Source organism: Protopterus annectens, chromosome 12.part0 (assembly GCF_019279795.1).
Source record: "Protopterus annectens isolate FY-2018-M chromosome 12.part0, PAN1.0, whole genome shotgun sequence".
Classification (NCBI taxonomy): Eukaryota; Metazoa; Chordata; order Ceratodontiformes; family Protopteridae; genus Protopterus; species Protopterus annectens.
In genome coordinates, this window is record NC_056746.1 from 332,031,995 (window position 1) to 332,054,702 (window position 22,708).

General features: G+C 42.2%; 1 protein-coding gene across 3 annotated transcripts in view; it reads left to right on the forward strand.

Annotated features, from left to right (window-relative positions):
- Positions 1-22,708, forward strand: part of ARHGAP17 (Rho GTPase activating protein 17) — a 1,246,301-nt gene that overhangs the window by 891,578 nt on the left and 332,015 nt on the right. For all 3 annotated transcript variants that reach the window (XM_044089406.1, XM_044089407.1, XM_044089408.1), the window contains exons 14-16: positions 7,026-7,139; positions 8,293-8,384; positions 8,481-8,640. In XM_044089406.1, the coding sequence (XP_043945341.1) occupies positions 7,026-7,139; positions 8,293-8,384; positions 8,481-8,640 (366 nt within the window). The remainder of the gene's footprint in view (positions 1-7,025; positions 7,140-8,292; positions 8,385-8,480; positions 8,641-22,708) is intronic.

Below are 22,708 nucleotides of genomic sequence, written 5' to 3' on the forward strand. Positions count from 1 at the left end.
CCAGAATCTTGCACATGTGTGTTACCAGTCACACACACGGAGCTTTGCTAAGATGCGTTTTAGCATATGGAGGTTGTAAAACTATTTTGAAAACTTCCACCCTTCCAGGCCTGCAATTAGTTCACCCCTAAGGGCAATACAACAGGATTCCTAGCCCTGGTTTTCACAGACATTTCTCTCTGGCTGCAGTCAGAACTGTAAAGATGGTCTTTATGGTCTAAACCAGGTAATTTAATTTTAGACTATTTTTCAAAGTTAACTGGACTCAGACTAACCTCTTCTCCTCCAGCATATTATGTTACCTTATATTCATTTCAACAGTTATAATACAGTCTGACATACAGGTGTATTTCTTTTCTGTCCATATATATACTCTTTGTGGGTGATTAGTTGTTCAGGAATCTGACAACTTACAGCTGTTTGTGACTTTAAACTTTTTTTTTCTTCCTGTTGTTTATGATGTCTGACCATAAAGAAAAGCAGAAATCTGGCTTCAGAAAGTGTCCAAAATGTGGGCAGAAGATGTCCCATTATGGACGCCCATGTGAACTGTGTTTATTGTTTGGGGCCTGTTCACCTCCAGGAGGATTGCTCTATCTGCCATTCCTTTAGTAGTAGGGTCTTACCGGAGAGGCAAAGGAAGCTGGTAGATAGAGGCTTATTGAAGCCAGATTTCCAGGAGTCCTTGGACAAGGCTGACCAGACCTCCAAGTCTTCAAAGGGGTTGAAGTCTTCTAAGGCATCTTTGGAGCCCAAGTCATTACTGTTAAGGTGCAGTCGCCGGCTCCACAATGTTCCGAGCCATGCACTGAGCAAGTGTTTTGGAGCCGGTCCCCGGTCTTGGAGCCGGTCTCCAAAACCTTGAGGTCGCCTATCCTTCAGTCAGTGGCGTCTTCGGTTCCTTCGACATGTTCTTCGAGGACCCTCTCTGATGTGTGGACCAGGTGGTGCAGAGGCTCCTCAAGAACCTGGCACTTGCTAAATTATCGGCCTCAACCCAACCGGCCTCTGGGCCTACGACCATGCCACCTGCTGTGACTACTCCTCCTCAGAGCTGAGCAGGGCTTTCAGAGCTGGGGGAGGAGGATCTGATGATTGTGGAGCCTCCGGAGCCGAGGCCTGTTCCAATGCCCTCGGCTCAGTCAACCCTGACTTCTTCGGTACCATTGGAAGAGTCTGGGAGCAGAGACACTCTCGTCAGTTCCGGGGGGGGGGTGAACCGATGCGTCGGTACCGACCCTTCCTCTCAGGGCTTTGGCGTGGATAAGCTCAGCTCCATTCTCTGGTTTGGAGCCCACTGTCTCTGCGCCGGTGAAGTTGCCATCGTCTTCAGAACTGGTGGCTTCTTCAGATAGGAGCAGTGGTGCCTTCGATGCTATGAGGGTTATGTCATCCAAGACGCACATGTCAGGTCCCTTTTCCTCCTCCCCTAGAGTGCTGCTTTCTGCCTTTACATCACAGGTCCCGTGTGAAGAGTCGAGACCCGGAGCCTCAGGTAACCCCATTGGGTGACCCTTGCTCTACTGGGACCTCATCAGAAACCCCCACTGATGTGGTTCCCAGGAAGAGACTTTGTAAGAGGAGGCATTTAGATTCTCCGCAGGAATCTTTGACATCAGACACCGACTTACAGGAATCGGGAGGGTCCCCATGGTCCCCCTCGGAGGATATCTCCTTTGCTGATATCCTGGAAGTCCTAAAGCAGAGGGGTGACTGGCGGTCCGTTAGCCCTACTGCGGATGAGTCTGTGGTCCTGAAGGCCTTCGGGTCTCAACCTTCCACCTCCTGGGTGACTCCGCCCTTCGAACTAATGGAATTGGTTGCTCGAAGGGAGTGAGAGTCTCCCGATTCTATGGAACCATTCCCTCGGAGGCCCAGCAAATTTATCACCTCCCCCCAAGACAAGATGTTCCTCACCTAAGGGAGTCCCGGTTGATGCCATGGTGGTGGCGGCAGCCACCAAGAAAGAGATGTCAGAAACCTCTTCTAGTGTCCATCCTCCTAATAGGGATTCCAGGACGATGGACAGATAGGGGAAAAGCATCTTTAGTTCTGCGACCTTTGCTATGCAATCGCTTAACTACTTGACTCATTTTACCCGTCTTCAAATAGATGATCTAAAAGAACTTGGAGATGCTCTGCAGGGTAACACAGATGGAGCTGTCTCTGAGAAGGTGACAGCCCAACTTAATACCCTTAACTCCATAGTGAACTTGTCCATGTGGCTCATTTCCTATGCAGCCGATGGTTCAAGTCGGGCAGCGGTTCAGCGATAGCTCTGCGGAGACCATCCTAGATGTGCTTGTGCTCCTTTGCAGAAGCCTTCAAGTCTTCCTTTGTCAACACCCCACTTGATGGCTCTTCTCTTTTTGGGCCCAAAGTCAAGGAGACTCTCACTAGGTGTGAGCAGGAGAGAAATACTCTATCTGCCATCGGAGTCCATTTTTCCACCCCTACTAGACCATACCCCAAAGGGCAGAAAGGTGGAAAAATGTAGTTCGGAAAGTCCCAAGGAGCTTTCCAGAATGCACGTAGTGAACCCCCCTCCAGGAGCAGAGGGAGGGGGTAATAACGGAAGATGCCACCCCAACGGCAGAGGGGGTCCGCAGAACCAGGGTGACAGGAATCAGTTCCTTGGTAAGCCCTTTCAGCGCTCCTGAAAGGAGGCCCGACTGTCCTACTCTGGAGGCGGTCGGAGGGTCGCTTGACTTTGTATCTGGATGCCTGCTAGGAATTACAACAGATTCTTGGGTACAAAGCATCGTTACCAGAGGTTACGTCACTCCCTTTGTAGAAAACCCATCTGTGGGGAAAAAAATCCCAGAAATTCCACCCAGTCTCAGGGATCAAGCAGCCATAGAAATCCACAGGCTGCAGGAAAAGAGTCATCCAGTCAGTCCCAGCAGGCCAGATAGGATCCGGAACTAACTCCAGATTCTTTTTAGTTCCAAAGAAGACATGGGACTGAAGGCCCATTTTGGATCTCAGCAGACTCAGCACATTTGTAAAGAAGGAGAAGTTCCGGATGGTCACACTTCAAGTCTATTCTCCCATTCCTCGGAGTGGATGATTGGATGTTCTCTATAGATCTCAAGGATGCGTACTACCACATCAGAATGGCCAGGCCATCCAGAGATCATCTGTGTTTCCGGCTGGGAGCCAGTCACTACCAATTCCGAGCACTGCCCTTTGGACTTGCAACAGCCCCAAGAGTGTTTACCAGATGCATGGCAGTAGTTACGGCTCACCTGAGATGTGGATTCCGAAGTGTTTCCATATCTGAATGACTGGTTCCTTATCGCCACCTTCAGGCAAAATTCCATCAACTAATTCTGTCCAGGGAACACACACAATCTCTGCTCTCGGGCATTACTATCAATTTTGAAAAGTCTGCATTGTCGCCATCGCAGCGTACATCATTTATCAGAGCAGAACTAAACACCACCACCGCCATAGTAAAATTGCCCCTGGACAGAATAACTCCTTTTCTGCAAAATATCTGAGACCTGGTTTCGGAGGGTAAAGTACCGGCCCATCAAGTACTGAAGCTACTAGGTACCATGGCAACTACGCTCATAGCAGTTCCTCTGGGTCGTATGCACATGAGGATTCTTCAATGGTTACTCTCTACCCAGTGGTCTTACCAACAACTTCCAGTGTCGTTCCTAATCATGATTACGGACTCCTGCAAGAAGGGTCTTCTCTGGTGGTTGACTAACCAACAAGTTACATTGGGTTGACCATTTGTTCTCCCCTGCCGTCAGCCACGGTGACCACAGAAGCTTCTCTGATAGGGTGGGCCTTTTCAGGAAAGAACAGCCCAAGGCACCTGGTAGGAGACAGTGTCACAGTTGCATATCAATGTTCTGGAGCTGAGAGCAGTGCTTTTGGCATTGCAGCACTTCCACAACTCTCTTCCTCTAGGGACTATTGCTATACAGACGGACAATATGTCTGTGGTCTGGTACATCAACAAACAAGGGGGAACCAAGTCTTTCCTCATGTGTCGAGAGGCCTTGGGAATTTGGCAGTGGGCAATATCCACTGGGCACTTTCTGGTAGCAACGCATATCCTGGGGAAATCCAACGTGATAGCAGACAAATTGAGCAGAGCCATTCTGTTACGGCACGAGTGGTCTTTCAAAGACTAAGTTGCGGAAATGATTTTCCGCAGTTGGGGCCAGCCTTGCTGCGATCTGTTTGCATCCCCCATGAATGCCAAATGCAGAAGCTACCTTGCCCTGAATCCTCCTCCAGGGGACAGCCGAAGGGACTCGCTCATACACGATTGGCCCCTGGGACTCCTGTATGCCTTCCCACCTACACCCCTGATTCTGAAATTCTTGAAGAAAGCCAAGAGCCTGGGAAGGACTGTAATCTTAATAGCCCCTTTTTTGCCTCGACAGATTTGGTTCCCCTACCTCCGACTCTACCAACTGGAGGAATCTTGGATTCTGGGCCCATTTCCAGACTTGCTGACACATTCATCAGGGGCCCTCCATCCCTCCCTTTGTTCCCTCAAACTAACATCTTGGCTGCTTCAATTCCCAACCTAGCTAGGTCACATGATTTTTCTTCAAAGGTACAGCACATTCTTGTGTCTTCGCATAAGGCTTCCACTAGAAAGTTGTATGTTAGCAAATGGAAGCAATTTGCTTTTTGGACCTCCCAAAATAACATTGATCCTTATTTTGCTCCGATTGCCAGTGTTCTGGAATTCTTATCTAAGCTTTTTCATGAAGGTGCTGCAGCTGCCACTATTAGAGTTCAATTGGCTGCAATTTTGAACTTTCATCTTTGTGTTGAAGGTTCTAATTTTATGTCTCACAAATTATGTAGGGCCTTTCTGAAGGGTACCATCCATATTAGGCCATCTGTTAGACAACCCTTTACTCCCTGGAATCTACATTTTGTGTTCTCGCGTATTATCCCCCCCCCCCCTTTGAGCCTGCATCATCCTGTCCGTTGAAGTTTCTCTCTTGGAAAACTATATTTTTGGTGGCCATTACCTCAGCACGTAGGGTGTCTGAGCTTCAAGCCCTTTCTATCAAACCTCCATATTTGGTATTCCATCCAGACAGAGTATCACTGAGGACTAGTCCTTCATTTCTGCCAAAGGTGTGTTCCGAGACTAACTTCAGTTAAACTATCAAACTTCCAACATTTTTCAGTAATCATTATAATAAGTTGGAGTACTTGTTGCATAAACTTGATGTCCACAGACAGTTGAGATTTTTATTTGGACAGGACAAAGCAATACAGAAGATCTGACCAACTCTTTGCATCTCATACTGACACTAAGGAAGGACTACCAGTCTCCAAAGTTACCCTTTCCAACATTTTTCAGTAATCATTGTAATAAGTTGGAGTACTTGTTGCATAAACTTGATGTCCACAGATAGTTGAGATTTTTATTTGGACAGGACAAAGCAATACAGAAGATCTGACCAACTCTTTGCATCTCATACTGACACTAAGGAAGGACTACCAGTCTCCAAAGTTACCCTTTCCAAATAGTTAACTGACTGCATTAAATTTATCTACTCTTCGGCGAACCAAACATTAGAGCATGTGTAAAGGCGCACTCCATTACTTCTTCTGTCTATGCGGCTCGATTGCCTCTGGACACTATATGTACAGCTGCCACATGGTCTAAGCCGCATACCTTTATCATTTATTGCAAAGTGGACAGGGCTTCCTTTGGTTTCACTGTTGTCAGGAATATACTCCCTTGAGTCACCCAGGATTAGGGTGCTTGGGACGCTACCCATGTGTAAGAATAAACTGCGAGATTGAACAACTTCCCATAAAGAAGTTATATACTTACCATAACGTTCCATGTGAGTTCATCTTGCCTTTATTCTTACATTCCCACCCACCTTCTTCCTCCAGGGTCTCGAAGAACACGTAGACGTGGGGTCTGGTGGTCTTGTTCTGGGACTTCTTACTCCGGTTGGAGTATTTATTGGGTTATACCTGTTTATGCTGGGTTCAGCAAACTAGATAAGAAGTTATTACAGAGAGCATCATGGGATAGGGACCTGGTCTCGAGCTACTCCAAGATCTTCAGCTTGTAAAACAGGCGACTCGGATCAGCTCCGAACCCATGTGTAAGAATAAAGGCGAGATGAACAACTCACATGGAACGTTATGGTAACTACATAACTTCTTTTTAGATACATTGGGGACATGCAGACTCCACAAAGAAAGCACCCCATGTGGGAACCAAGCACTGAGAGACAGCAGTGCTTTCCAATGTTTCCGTGTTGTCTGCAGTAGTTGTAAAGAACTGAGGATGATACATGTACAGTCCTCCTCTTGTTTACCAGTTTGGGCAGTTAAGGTCCTTGTGAGAGACTTGTGCAAGGCAGAAGTTGTCTGGTCATGGGGGAAGGAATGGCTATGAAGCACACACTGGATCTGTTGCTTCACTTAGGCTGATGCGCAAGTGGGCAGGTTTACACTATTGATAAAATCTGCTTAGAGTGTCTGCTGTTGAGTGTCTTACCCAAGTGTAATTTTCTTTGTCCTTTGTAAGTAAAAGTTTATCCTCATTATAGGTTTTAGGTGAAAGTTTAAATATTTTCCAAAAAAATATTTCAGATTTTCAGATCATTTTAGGAATTTAATGCGGAGTACCTAAAAGCAAGATGTATTCAGAATTAAGGATTCAACCTTTGGAAAATGGCCAGAAGTTAAGTTTTTTTATGCTGACACATTGAAATGTCTTATGATTAACAATGCTGTTTTATTTGAATTCTTATTTGTTACTCCCACACACAGAGCATCATGCAGCTTTCTTCAGAAATGCTTCAACATTTCAAGTGTATATTAATTGGTCAGTCTGGGAGGAAAGGAGATGTATGCATAGTTTGCTTTCTGATTCATTTAGTCTGTTATTGCACATTGTTCAATTTATACTTGTGCATTGGAATAAATTGTAGCTGTGTGCAAGTTTAAAAGAATATGAATGGTGTGCATTAACATCAGATGACCTGATAGATGTCTGTTTAAATTGTTTCTAGGTATCTTGTCAAGTTCTTGGCCAAGCTTGGACAGGATAGTGATGTCAACAAAATGACACCTAGTAACATTGCCATAGTTTTGGGTCCCAATTTACTGTGGTCAAAGAATGAAGGGTGAGTTTATATATTAATTATGCCATGCTGATTGCTGTGTTATGCTTAATGTATTCATGAAAGTTGAGCAAGTAAAATATATGAGATTATTGCAGATACTTTAGTATTGAAGCAATTGTTTAAACAAGTCAGTTCTAGGTATCTTGTTGAATTTTTGTTTACTGTGAGATCCTACATAAATTAAATAATTTTATCTGTAATGTTTTTACTACCAACATTTACTTGTCTCTGTTTTTGTATTTGTTATAATTTTTATATTCATTGTATGGTGCTTGGTTGTAAGCACTATAATAAATGAATTTGAGCCTGCACTTGATAGGTCAACATTTTAAGTCTTTGAATGCTTTGTTTGAGATAGTCAGTGTAGATAACTCCCCTTAAAACAGAACTGGCTGTGCTGGACCCCTGCTACAAAGAGCTAGTGTCCGAGTGCAACACCAGTGCTTGATATTGGGCATCAGAATGCCAGCCAGGACGGGAAAGATAGGATCTTAGCTCGACTCTGCTTGGTGGAATTCATGGGTCACCACTCTTTTAATGTGGGGAAAAGGCACAACATGCATTGTATCTCTGTGCATGGACATTTGCACAGAAAAATGCCTTTATTACTGCATGTCTGGCTGTAGAGATGAAAAGGGTTAGATTTCAAAGGATGGTAGGGGGCTACTTACAGACTGTTGTGATAGTTTGTTATGCTCCATTCTGACATAAAATACAAATCTTTTGCTTTACTGTGGGGCTAATTTCCATGTGGCGTAACATGAGGGATATGGCTGTCTTATGGCTGTACAGTTTAAGAAAAGTTGGGGTAGAAATTTGGAATTCTGTCCTGATGGTTGGAACAGACATTAAAAAAAACAAAAAAATACTGTAAACATGATCCACATTAACTGTCAGTTACTAGAATTTGAAAGTTCAGTTGTAATGGCTAAATTGTTGGAAACATTTGAATGTTGTCATATATACAAGGCATCAGCATTTTTCCGTATAGCGTAGGTCTTTGTTGTTATGAGATGTTAATAGAACTAGTTGCAGTTGTCAGTAAGATGCCATTAATATAAGCAATGAATCAGACTTCAGTAATTATGTTCTATGAGAACATCAGCAGATTTTGTTTGATTCTGATAAATATTGTAAAATGTTTCTTGTATAGATCTCTTGCAGACATGGCAGCTGCAACTTCTGTTCATGTGGTAACTATTATCGAGCCAATTATCCAGCATGCAGACTGGTTCTTCCCTGAAGGTAATCTGCAATTTATTTGCCTTTTTTACCTAGGTGGGTTGATCAGCCATTCCTAGTAATGTTAGCATAAAACTTTTATTTTATTTTCTTTTCCAGAAATTAATTTCAATGTGACAGGGGCATTTGATTCTGCAGCCACTAGTGTCTACTCTAACCATGTGTCCAGTACTGGAAGTGAGCCTTCTTATGGAACTCTGGAGAAGAAAAGACCTGTTAGCGTGGCTGTAATGGAAGGAGATTTGCAAAAAAAGGATGGGTATGTTTATAGTAGTAGTACAGAGGCAAGGGGTATTTTACAGGTAAACAATTTACTTTAGAACAAGTGAAAGTAATTTGTGTTAAGGAAAACTTAATAAATATAATGCATCACATGTTATAAAATTATTGACGCTTACTGCAGTTAACACAGTACATAATCAGGTTAAATCAAATAAAATAAGCCTCCTGGTCTTCACCAGGGGAAGTCTGTCAGAGTGTAGCAGGTTTGAATACTGTGAAAAAAAAATCAGCAACAGCACTGAAAGGAACTACAGAAACAGCAACAAACTTAAATTGTTTGGAAAAGCTGAGTGATAACATGTTGACAGAAAATGCATTCAGGAAAGCGAACGAGTAAGAGAAATGCCGAGTGGAAGGCAGATGCATCAGAAGCAGGAAAGTGGAAGAAAAAGTGATAGAGGGAGAGGATTGAAGGAGAAAGTGATCAGAAACAAATTGTCAAACAGCTGGAAATGTACAACTACCCAAACACTGGATGGCATCCATTTAAAGATTTGAAATTAGATTTCAGTTCTATACTGTGACTAAATCTGTCAGGACTTTAGCCCAGCTGAGAAAACATTCCTAGGCTAGCAATCCCCTCCCATTTACAAACAAAGTTGAGTTGCCAGAGATCCTTCAGTTCTCTTTAGCCTTTCTTCTTGCTAGTCACAAAGAGAAAACAACCCCATCCTGTCTTGTATGCATTTGCAGTGTTTGCCTTTACTAAGTATCCTTCGAATACTCGTGCTCCTGCCAGAGGTACCAAGTGCCCATTCAGTGAGACACATGGCTGTATCTCACAGGACCTTTTAAGGAATGCATTTGTTAATGATATTTGAGCAGCAGCTGCATAGGCACTGTTGAGTTACTTGCAGAATACTACAAACTGGTCATTGATATCCAGATCCAGGCCTCTCTCTGGTGTTATTAATCTTAAGGGTATACCCTGTACCACCCTTACTTACGTGTACTAACCGTATTCCTAACCATTATGCTAACAGCAATCCTGTCATTAACCATGGCACTAATTATCCCATATACCCACATTTAGCCTTAATGCTGCCCCTAACCCTAGTCCTAATGCAAGTTCACACACACACACACACACACACACACACAGAGGGTTGGTATTTTCCCCCAGTAAATCAGCTTTCTGACACACTTTCAGTTGATCAGTGCAGTGTTCTGGACTTTACATTTTAAAGGCAGATATTCAGACTTAGATTTCCTGACAAGAATCCAATACTTGAACTTGGGTGAAGAAGGTTACTGCATGATAAGCCAAAGTTTGCTGCTTCAGAAAAAAATGAGTTGCAGTTCTATGTACACTGGCCCAGTTACATAGAGAATGTGATGAGAAAATGTTGTTTGTTCATTGTCTGACTACTATTCTATCAATCTCATGCTTGTGAAGCAACAAGAACCCCCCCTGGCAGTCAGGGGTGGAATATGATGTGATTAATCCTAAGTGGGGGCTGCCTGACAATGACTGGATGCACAGACATACTTAAACATAACACACACACTTTTGGGCTTTTTTGGAGGATTGGTAATTCACCTAGGGTGTTCCTCTGGAATGTGGGAGAATGATAAAGCCCTTAATAAAATCTGGTGCAGACAAGGAGAAAATATACACCCCCACAGAAGACACCAGAAGCACAAACTTAACTGGAGAATCAAGTTGTGTAAATAAGCAGCCGTAACCCCTGCACAGTTCTCTTGTTCTGGAAGAAGATTTCCACATAGAAATTAAATTACAAAAAACGGAAACAATTTTGATTATGTAGAAGTGAACAATGCAAAGTTTGGCTGTTCATATATATCATTGTATATTGGATAGAGAAACAGTTGTAAAAGGCTGTGATCATTCAATGTCATTATAGCATTTTGCTCATCTGTTGCTTTTTGGGGAGTTGGGAATATTTCATTTACAACAAGGGATAGAGCCAAACTGAAGTATTAACAATACTGTAAACACTACGACTAGTGCTTGCAGCAATGAGGGTTATCCATAATGGTGTGTTAACCAATATAGCATTGAATACACGTATTGTTATCTAGTAGCACTTTTTTTTTTAAATGGTTGGTGAAGTTGGAAAATAATGGGCCTTTTTAGTTTGGCCGTTTTGACGCTGAGTTGGTATAACAAGTAAACCCCCAATATGATGTAAATCAGCAGTATGCTGTTGTAGTCAGTCCCATACAAAAATGTACTTTCCGCCTTCATTGTGTTAGTTAACCTGAAATTGGTAGTGACCCTTATAAATTTTTGTCACAGCGGAAAGCATGTACAGTATGATCAGTCTAAGAAATTAAGTGTTCCTTTACAGAATGACATGGATTATCTCGGCATGTTTTTTTAGAGCCTGTCTTACTCTTACACAGGTTTGCAAGGATGGACTGCACTACTTATTACAGCAGAAAAGGATGTGATCCTCTTTATTATAGATGCTTTTAACATTGTTTTCTTTACTAGCAGACAGTGCCTGTGATCACTTAACACCATCATCCAAACCCAAAGCTTTCAACCCTTCATGCTACAGTTGTAGTTCTAGCATTCTAGGGCACATGGTGCTCATATTCATATTCCAGATTCCCCAGTTTTTGTTAATTTTGCCTCTTTTAAAGAGTGTGTGTTCTTTCAGGCATTTGGTCAAGTATTTACATCATGGCACTTAATAGATTAAGCGCTATGATGTCCGTTTCCCCACTGTCAAACCTATTTTACATAGAACATTTATTAATAAAAGAAAAACTTCATTTACTCTCTGTTAAGACATCCACGTTGGTTTACTTTATCCCACTGTGATGTCACTATAGAAATTGCATGGGAAGATGTCCACAGACTTTAATGCATTTGACTATGCCCATTTCTTTGTCAATTAAACATCTGTGGATGCAGCTTAGCACTTTACCTGTGCAGATATCACTTAAAGATGGAGTTTAGTCAAAAGTTATGATGGCATCGTGGCAGGATTATTGAATCTTTTGGGGGAATTCAGGTCAGATGCTGGCAGGAGATCTCTAATGATGGCAGGAGTGCTGCTTCATGAAGCTAGATGCTCCACATGCTGTGGTTTATAATGCAAGTTAAAAAAATGTATTTTATTTTATTTTACATTTGTTTACCAGGTAGTGTCCGACTGGGCTGGGTTGCCCGTTTTCAGTGCAGAACTGGATAGAAAAGCTCCTGTTACAAACATTGTAGCCATTAAAAGGCAGAAGTTACAATTAGAAACTATAGTAATAAGGCACAACATGACATATGAGTAAATTGAAAATAAATGAGAAAAAATATATAAACTAAAATTTAAAGTGCCATATTTACATCAGCACTAATAGAAATAAAGTAGTACTCAACAGTAGCAATGATTACTATTCTTACATTAATAGGTTAAATAGAAGTCTAATAATAAAACTAGTGGTATGGAAAAAACAGTGAGCAAGACGGTGAGAAATGGTCCAAGAGCAGGCCTAGCATAGTAAGGCATGTTCATACAGTGTTTTAGGGATTAATTAAGTTTATTCATACAGTGTTTTAGAGATTAATTAAGTTTAAGTTTTTAAGCTGAAAATTGAGATACAATAGCAGGGGAAAGCTTTCATGTATCAGAAATGTGCTTAATCTTTTCCCCTGATTTCAGAGCATAAATGTGTGCTCTGTTTATGTATTTGATTGTGTGTGTATGTATGTGTGTGTGTATATATATATATATATATATATATATATATATATATATATATATATATATATATATATATATATATATATATATATATATATATATATACATATATATATAAAATATATATATATATATATATAATACACACATATGTCTGTGTGTGTATGGTTATGGGTATAGATCTATGTATTATATATAAAATAGACATTTATTCATATATCTATATATCTTCTTCGTGTTTCACTGTTGCAGTCATCACATTTGGGTTATCCCTCCCAGGGTAGCCCTCGGCCGGCCGAATACCAGAGACTTAGTATTTCTGCGTCGGTTGCTGTCGCTTTAGGACTGACGTCAGGTCAGTAGTATAAAGTAAGGCAGTTGATGCCATTATATCTGTCTTTCTTGCCGTGGAGCCCAAAGCAGAAGCAGTTCGCATGGGTGCCGGTCGGCCGCTACCTGAGTTTTCGTCTCCAAATTGAAGTTGAAGTCTTCTAAAGCTAAGTACCCCATTGGGGATCATTTTTTCTTGCAAATACCACACCGAGACTTCCACTCTTACTGTGTCACTTGTTTAGGCCAGACCACAACGTCCCCATTGTTGCTTCTATGCTTTGTTCAACGCCAGAACTGTCAGTTGTCGGGCCCTTATTGTAGCCATATTTTTTCGTTTACAGTCCTTTAATTCCAATACGGCTTTGGTAAGCCATTCAACAGCAGATCTTCTAAAAAAATGTAAAGATGGACAGAGACAGACTGCAAGGGTCCAAACCCACCGACAATGCCTCCGTTAAGCTAGTCGTCAGTTCTGTGGTACTCAGTGAGGCACTTTCTCAGCCCCTGATGCCCGCTTCAGTTGATTCGCAGGCCGCTACCGAGACCCTTTTGAAGTCCGGTATGCTGCAAAACTCTTCTTCGACTAAGGATCCTGCAGTCTTCTCTATCTTGGATGGGTCCAGAACCGCTGAGCAGGCACCGGCTTCCGAGGAAGTCCTTCGCACTACCGAATCTCGACACAAATTCTTTTGCAACTACCGTTCTTTTAAAAAGACAGAGGTTCTTAGGCCCAGAGTTCGAACCATACCCAAGAAACCGATGACCCACTCTCAGGCGCCTGCTACCTTGCCTCAGTCTCAAATGCTTAACATGGCAGAAGACCTTATCATGCTGATCAGGGGAAGCTGAGCTTCCCCTCAAAAAGGAAAAGAGATCTGTCCCCTGTAGTTTTGTCTGAATAAGAGTCAGATGAATCTGATGCATCTGACTATGAAGACATGCAACCCCTCTTCACTTAAGTAGATTCTGATGCAGAGGTCTCCATTCCTTCAGCCTCTCCCCCAAAGGAGTTTTCCTTTGGGGAAACCCTGCATACTTTAGGGGAGCATTTCCAGTGGGAGAGTTAGGACTACCCTCAGTCTAAAAAGAGACTCAGGGAATTCCTAGATCTCCTACAACACAGACCCTTGGAAGTACCTTCACTGTAATAACTCAGAAATGGGGAACCCCGAAGGTCGACCTATTTGCCTCCCACACCAACCATCAGCTCAGCAAATTCTGTACCAGGGAGCATCATTGCATGGCTTGGAAAGTGGATGCCCTGTCCTTCCCCTGGGTCAATCTGTCAGTCTATGCCTTTCCTCCCCTACCTCTCATCCCTAGGGTACTGCTCAAAATAAGGAAGGAAAAACCAAGGACCATTCTTATAGCTCCAGACTGGCCCTGACCATACTTGTACCTCTTGCTGTGCAACCTGTCCCTGCTGCCTCCATGGCATCTTCCTCAGATTCCAAACCACCTGACCCAGAGGGAAGGGGAATTCATGCATCCCCAATTGCAAGCACTCACAGCTTGGCCTATTCCCTAACCCCAAACCAATCTGCCATCCTCAGTAAACAGGTTCTGGATGTTATCCGTGAGGCCAGACATCCTAGCACCAGAAAGTCTTATGCAGGTAAATGGAAAAGGTTCTGCACATGGATCCAAGCTAAGGGATTCAATATGGCACAACCCTCCATCCATATGTATATATCTGTGTGTGTGTAATTTGTTTACCATGGTAGTGCACTAATTGATATTGACCAAAGTTAGGCCCAGCCTGGGTGAAATACAAAACATTTCACACACAAAAAATACAGAAATGTAAGCACTAACAGAGTAGTTCACACTAGTTGCATAGAAAAACTGTGTATGTACATTCTAGTCAGTAAGTGGCATGGTAATATACAATATCTACATTAGTCAACCTTCAGTATAGCAGAGAGGAGAAAAGACTCAGAAAAGAGAGAGGGAGTTTTTTTTAGGTGATATGTGCTGTGTTAAAACAGGCGCATTTGGCTTGAAGTGCTTTTTTGAGTTGCATTCTGAATTTGGAGTAAGTTCATAGGTTCCTAGAAGGTTATTATGCCAACATCCATAGAGTCCTTACAAGCCTGCCCATATTTATCCAGCATTGCCCCAATTGTCGGTGGTTAGGTAAGTTAAGTTTGCAGAGGGTAAGGGTCTATGGTAGTTAATACCAACTTCCTCTGTCCAAGAGGGACATGGGTGCCACTCCAGGAGTGAATTTGCAGTCACTCATCCATTGAACTGGGTTGCATTTGAAGAAGGCCAGGTGGGTGGGGTGCTCTGTTTCGTGTGAATTGGAAGCTTACTCCAGAGAATTGGGATCCTCTAGGAGATGCATCTATCTCTTCAGCATGACCTGTTCATGTCAGAGGCTTGGTTAAGATGGAGTAAGTGACCCACATGCAGATTGCTGATTTTTTTTAATTTATTTATTTATTTATTTATTTTAAGTCATTGGGGAGAGCTTCCCAAAGAGTAGGTGCTTGAGAAGAGAATGCATATGCAGTGCTGTTGAGCTTGCTTTTTAGAGGTAGTGAGAGCTGGTGTGGCTTGTGAGTAGTGTCTCAGGCTGTATGAGTATTTGTTTTCTTGAAGTGTAGCTGCAAGGGGAGTAATTGTCTGGAGATTGGAGTACTTTGTAGAGCTTGGATCCTTCTATTAGGTGAGGTCTTTGTTTTTATCTATAGTCATTTGGCTTTTTTCAAGAGTCGATACAGTGATGCTCGTAGAAAGGTGAGTTTATAATTAATCAGCAAATGCTGTTAGATGTTCAGAGTGTAGCAGTGTTTTTCTGGAGTGCTAAGCAAAAATGGGAAGTTCATATTCAGCTTGAGAAAAGAGAACTTTGCTGATGGTTGCTCTGGCTAGCCCAGAAGAAGAGGGTGTTTATTTTTGCTCTCATTCTCTCTATATATGGAAATGGAAGTGTGACGACCCACCACTGGGCCAGTAACCAAGGAGCCTCAATCCTCACCACTGCCACCAGTGGGGGACGTACATGGGGAGGATGATAGTTACACACACACTGTATTTCCAGATGCAGCTCTCTACATCAAGTGCCATTTCCCATAAGAGCACACAGAGACCACAGTCAGTCCATGGCTGATCTCTCCCTCTTTCTCCAGATCCCCAGTAAGACTTCCCACTGGCACAGCTATAGAGTTGACCTCAGCTGAGTGGCCAAGCCAAGACCTCCAGCACCCTCTGTGTCCAACCAGTGTTTGGTGTCCCTGCCCAAGTAGCTGACACGCACTCATTGAGGTTTGATTTACACACATTTGGGAAAGGCTGGCACAGGTTTACTTGCTATGCCCCCTTTTGTGCAGACTTTAAGATAGTTATCACTGCCACCAGCTAATTCCTTATCAGCTACTTTAAGTCCTGTAACAAATAGGTGTCCAATCTTACTGTTTAATATTAATACAAATTTTAGTTTGACCAAGAGCAAGGCTATTAGGAGTGGCCCACAGTGTCCACAAATATGCAAGTACTCGCAAAACTTAAGTATGTCTCTCAAAGATCAGCCGCAATGAAAGGTTTAAATATATTTAATAGTAAATAATAAAAGAACAAAAAATATGCAGTATGTAGTCACCGTGACATCAGAGTTCAAAACCACAGGAAATTAAAACATTGCAAGACCGTCTCAAATAAATAAAAACATCTAAACTATGTTTCACTGTATTCCTTAGTGGATCTAAGAGAATTACTGTAGTCTGTTAACTTGCTTAATAAGAGCAAGGCAGATGTAGTGAATGGAGCTTGTAGATGTCAGGTCCAAGACAGAATGCAGAATGCTGAGTCACTGTAAGAGACTTCTTAAATTAGTATCTCCAATATTACTGCTGGGATAGCTTACAGAATGACATAATTTCTTGTCATCTGACTCTGTCCCAGGTGAAACCCCCACTGCTGGAAGCTAGCCGTATTTAGCATTTTCCTGTGAAAAGACATAGACCTCAGATCTTTGGCAAATGCTGTAAGTCATAAAACAATTGTAGTAATTAGTTCACTCCGAAGACAATACAGAAAACTCCCTAGTACAGACATTCTGTTTCTATTTGCCATAAAGTAATTTAATTTCAGCTGTTTTTGTGAAGTTTTGCTGGACTGAAATTAATCTCCTTTGTTCCAGTTTCCACTGTTAAAATATATACATTTAAACAGTTACAATAGTGCATGTACATTTCAGTTCTTTTCTGGTAGGGTATGCTGTGGTTACATTTTAAGCACAAGCACTTTATAAAATATATTTTCAACATGCATGTCTGTACAAACCTAGATTGATATACACATGGCATACAGTTCTAATACAGTTGTAACACAAGCATCTTGTATAAATAATGTTGATATTCACCGATGACATATAATTGTTTACAAAAATTCCAGATAGCTGTGCTGGCAGTATCTTCCTTTGTTACAGAAAGTATAGCAACTATCAAGCCATAATCCTAGGTATTTGAAGATGGAAGCTGTTTCTGTGGAGTAGTTGTATAATTCAAAGATGGTCAAGTGCTTGGTGAATTTTCTTCAGAGTTCCAAAAAGTATAGCTTTGATCTTGCAGGGTTTAGAAGAAGTTTATGGTTAATGAGCCACTGGTGGAGCTCATGTAGTTCTGACTGTACTTGTAGCATTGTGTGTTTTTGTTTAGGTCATATTTTTTCTTCTATGCACTTTCCTTACAATTTATAATATGTGAAGTCCCTTGATGTAACCTCTCTTGGGGTTTTATTTCTTGTCAGATTTCTGTTACTGCATATTTCCTTAAACATGCTTGTTGTCGCTTTAATTTCTTCAGAAGTATATGCAGGTTTTGTGGTATTCCTCAGACATTTATTTATGGTAGAGTTGGCACTTTTTATTGGCATGAGAATGTTTTGTTTTCTGATGTTCATGGTATTTATCCTTTTTGCTGGTTATGTCTTTTTTTGTGTTCTTGAAAGTATGTTTTCTTAACATCTGATATTTGTTAGGTTATGCATAACTTATAGTGTAGTGGAATCTTGATTCGATTTACATGTTTTAATAGGCACTTGTTTACATTATGATATTTAAACATTTCCTTTTTGGCATTCGTGTTTTATTGTCTTGTCCTTTTTTAGCAGTGTGTCATCTGGGTATTGACAAATGGTTAAATCTTATTTTGAAGTTTGACTTTTGTACTGTAAAAAATAATTTTGAAGAAGCAGTACTTGTGCTCAGTGAATGTTCTAGGGCTGCTGTTGTATATGCTGAATTGCGTCTAGATTCTACACTATATAGTATGTCTTTGAGGTTTTAAGTTTCTGTTCATTACACTCCTGCAGTATTTGTTGTTCATGTTTGCAACTCTTTATTTAACCGCTGCTTGTGTTAAAATAGTGCTGAGAGGTAATAGTCTGGATAGCTCTCTGAATATTTCTTATTGTGTGTTATTCCAAGATTTAGCCATGTTACTCATTTTTAACTGCACTTGAGATTTATTTTTATCTGTACATAAAGATAACTGAATCATTAGGGCAGTTGCCCAACATTGAACTCTTCTCTTGTCACCAAATGAAATTCTCAGAGAAATTGTGCAAGCTGTATGACCAGGTTTCCCATTCTTCTTGGAAATCAGTCGTCTCAGTTACTTTGGAGGAATAGCTTAAGTAGAACTCTGAAATGTGAAGAGGTTAGCTTGAGAGCAGAGAAGGGCTCTGAAAGTGTTTAAGCCCTTGACGGTATTAGGTCCTTTGGTGAGTGAACTACCAAGTTATAATGAATAAAAGTAAAAGAAAAAAGTTTCAAAGAATGCTTCTTCTCCCTTAATGTTTCCCTAAGGAGCTTTATTCGGATAAGCGCTTTCATCAGTTGACTTCTTCAGATCCATTGCAATACAATTGAAACTTTCTCTGCTGTCAAGTTAATACCTTTAGATTTCTGTTCATCCTGATCGCAGCCTGCTGGTGCCACTAGTTTGGTTTAACGTAACTAGAGTGACCACTGACCTATAGTTTTACTTAATTAGAACTCTGTAATTGATTGCATGTGCATTTTTAAAAGTTTAAATGCATTTTTTCAGTTGTCCATTTAAGTATTCAAATTTTCAGTTACTTTTGTCAGCAAAATCATGCCTTTTCAAAATGTGCATACATTTATTTATTTTTTTTATATATAAATAACAGCTGTGGGGGAAAAATGGTTGCCCAGGATTGTAATGTTTCATATATGCGGATCCTAAGACATAAGTATTTGACTCACGACTGCACAATTTTAGTCATTCAGTTTGCTAACTACATAGGAGGGTCACAATGGTGTGAGAGACTTATTGACATCATATTTCTGTTATATACCCCAAGAACTAACCTTTTCATGAGGAATGCTCCTTTTCATCCTGTGTCAGAGTAAGTGTCATCTTGCATTATTTCTTTACACTGTTTTATAGGAAATACCACAGAGTCCTTCCCTTATTTTGTCAGGTATCTCCAGGCGAATGTCAGTGGCTTTTTGGCTTATTAAAGGCACAGCTTCCTTTCCACTGGTGGGAACTGTTCCTTGTGACAGTCCAGAGTCCTTGGCAGATGTTCTTCGTTCCACATTGCTGCAGTCCTTACTATTGGGTAGTCCGCTGCCCAGTCGGCCCGAATACCAGAGTATAAGGCTGACGTCGGTCAGGGCGCATTAGACTGACGTCAGTACGTCAGGGTACTAATGCGCATGACCGACGTCATATCCTCAGTCTTTTTTGCCGCATGGTCCGATGCAGAAACAGTTTTGCGAGTGCAGGTTGGCGTTCTGAAATATTTCCGAAGCCGGAGTTTCAGACCGAATCAGAGTTGGCTAAGTACCCCGTTGGGGAACATTTTGGTTTTTTCTTGCCTCAGTATTTAACCGGATGTCAGAAAAAGTGAATAACTGTATTTCTTGTGGGAAACAGATACCTCATAGGGATTACCATACTTTGTGTATACCTTGTTTAGGGCCTGAGCACGACGTTGTTGGATGCCGCTCTTGTGCTAGGTTTAACAAGCGCACTATTAAGAGACGGTTAGACTGTGCCAGGTTAGTGTTTGGGAAGCGTTGCAATTATAAAATGCCGTCGGATGCTCCGACGCCCGCTTCGTCCAAGAAGCGCAAGGACAAAACAGCGAAGCCTAGGGTTGATGAACCGGCAGTCCCGGACGCCGGTTCTTTAGAAGGCTCAGTGGAGCCAGAGGTTTTGCCAGGAGTTTCTTTGGAGTCTCAGGCAGAGACTTTACTGTTACAGGATGTGCCTTCTCAGGAGGTAGGCCAGGCTGAGGGGGCTTCTCAGGTATCTGTTCTTCCCTCTCTTCCCAAGGTAGTTAGAGCCTCTCCTTCTGTTGCCAAAACTTCTTTGAGAGGTAGGCCAAGTTCAGCTTCAGTGGGGCTTCTCCTAGCATTTCAGGTTCTGTGCGTAAGAAACATATACTTAAAATGACAGAAGATATGATTACTATGATGAGAGGTACTATGAACCCTCCTGATAAGAGGCGTAGGGTGGAACCGAGTTTGATAGTTTTGAACAGTGTTCAGAGGCTTCTGAGTCTTCTGCGGAAGATTTGCAGGAGTATCCTCCTTATTCTGATTCTGATGTGGATGATTCCACTCCTACAGCTTCTCCTCCTGAGGATTTCTCATTTTCAGAGACTCTGCATTCCATGAGGGAGCACTTTAAATGGGAAGGCCAGGATTACTCTGATTCCAGGAAAAGGCTTAGGGAATTCTTGTTTTGCCCCAGCATAGGCCCTTAGCTATACCTCCTGTGTTGACTGTGGTGGAAGATGTTTTGCAGAGGCTTCCCTGAACCCTGATTCTTTGCCTCCTGCTCCTGTTAAACCTGATAGGTACTATAGGGTGCCTGAAGCTCATAAGTATCTTTTAAGAGTCCTAGGGCAGACCCGAAACTGTTTCTCAGGGACCTAAAGGTGTTAAGGCCTCTGTGGTTAAAAACCCTGTTCCCACTGATAAAGAGGCAAGGGCTTTGGATAGATGGGGAAAGAAAGTGTATACTTCTTCCACTTTAGCCATGAGGGCGTTGAATTGTCAGTTTCACATGCTTAAATATCAAAATTATCTCCTTTCGCAACTGAAATCTAAGGTGGATGCTTTGGCGGAAGGTATTGAGTGTAAAGAGTTGCTGGATTTAGTTCATGTGTCTGAACAAGTGGGTAAGCATTCCTTGCAATGTGGTTTTGATGCTGTACAGGCCTCCTCGAGGGTGGCTGCCACTAGTTCTGTTCTTCGCAGGCATGCCTGGTTGAGGGATCAGAATTTAGCTGAGCATGTTAAGACAAGGATTTTGGATGCTCCTTTACAGTCGGATGTGTTGTTTGGTTCGCCTGTGGAAGCAGTTTTAAAGAAAATGGAGGACAAAGCAAAGTCTATGCAAACTGTTAAAGATTTTTGCAGGTGCAGCCACCAAGTTTAGTAGAAATTGGCCTACTAAGGGATGGACATATCCTGCTTATGATTCCCAGTCTAGGGGTAGGTCTAGACGTGGTAGGGGCAGAGCTCAAGGTTCTTTTAGGCCTAGAACAGGGAGTTCACCTGCTCAGACTTCTGGTGAGGGCAGGGGTCAGTCCTTTCGTAAACAGACCCGATGACCTGCCTTTTCAGCTGCCAGTAGATTCTCGTCTGGCAGCTCCTTTGGGAGGAAGACTTTCTCTTTTCAAGGAAAATTGGGATTTAATTACTCAAGACAGATGGGTGTTGGATATCATTCACCACGGTTACAGGTTTTATTTCCATACATTGCCCCCTTTCAAAGGCATGCCAGACGTTCCTCCTCCACAAAGGAAAGAGGCTCACAAGCAAATTTCTCAGTTACTCCAAATAGGGGCCATTCAGCCAGTCCCTGTATCAGAAAGGGGCCTAGGATTTTATTCTCGCCTGTTCCTAGTACCAAAGAAGGGGAACACGTGGAGACCAATTTTGGATTTATCTATCCTCAACACTTATCTGGACATTCCCAAGTTCAAGATGTTGACGTTACAACAGCTTTTACCTCTTCTGGGCAAAGATCACTGGATGGTAACTTTAGATCTCAAGGAAGCTTACCTTCCTGTGCCTATAAGACTAAGTTGCAGGAAGTATCTGCGTTTTCGTGCTGGAAATTCTCATTATCAGTTCTCTGCATTGCCCTTTGGCTTATCTACTGCGCCCAGAGTATTCACAAAGGTTCTGGCTCCAGTGATAGCTTACTTCAGGCTAAAAGGAATTCAAGTCTATCCTTACTTGGACGACTGCCTGATTCTGGCTCAAGAAAAGGAAGACCTTCTACAGCATCTGGAATATGTTATAGCAGTGCTAAGATGCCTAGGGTATTCTGTGAACGAAATAAAGTCCAGTCTAGTACCCTCTCAAGACATGTGCTTTCTGGGTGTGAGACTGAATACAGCAGCCCAGATGGCCTTTTAACCCCGGACAAACAAAAGAGTCTATCACTTTACTTCCATCAACTATCTCATCAGTCCGTGCTGACTGCAAGGACAGTCCTTCAAGCATTAGGGTTCATGGCATCTTGTATTCTGGTGCTTCCCAATGCCAAACTGCATATGAGGAAGCTACAATGGTATCTCAAAATGTATGGACACAGCACTGCCAGGATTTGGACACTGTCATTCAAATAATACCTTGCCTTCAAAAAGAATTTTTGTGGTGGGCTCAGGAATGTCACCTAAACAAGGGACTCTCTGTGACCCGGCCAGAGGCGAGTCAGATTTTAACGACAGATGCCTCGGACATTGCTTGGGAGCTCATCTGAATGGAAAGTGGATACAAGACAAGTGGCCTGCCAGACTACAGCATCTACATATCAACATGAAGGAGATGTTAGCAGTCCAGTTTGCATTAATGGCTTTCAAGGAGTTACTTCTTCCAGGGCAGGTGTTGATTCTAACAGACAACACAACTGTCATGTGGTACATCAACAAGCAAGGGGGAACACATTCTTATCCTCTATGCAGGCAAGCAATGATTTTATGGGAGACTGCGCTAAGCTTGCAACTAACTCTTCAGGCAAGGTTTCTGCCGAGCACAGAACTCCTTAGCAG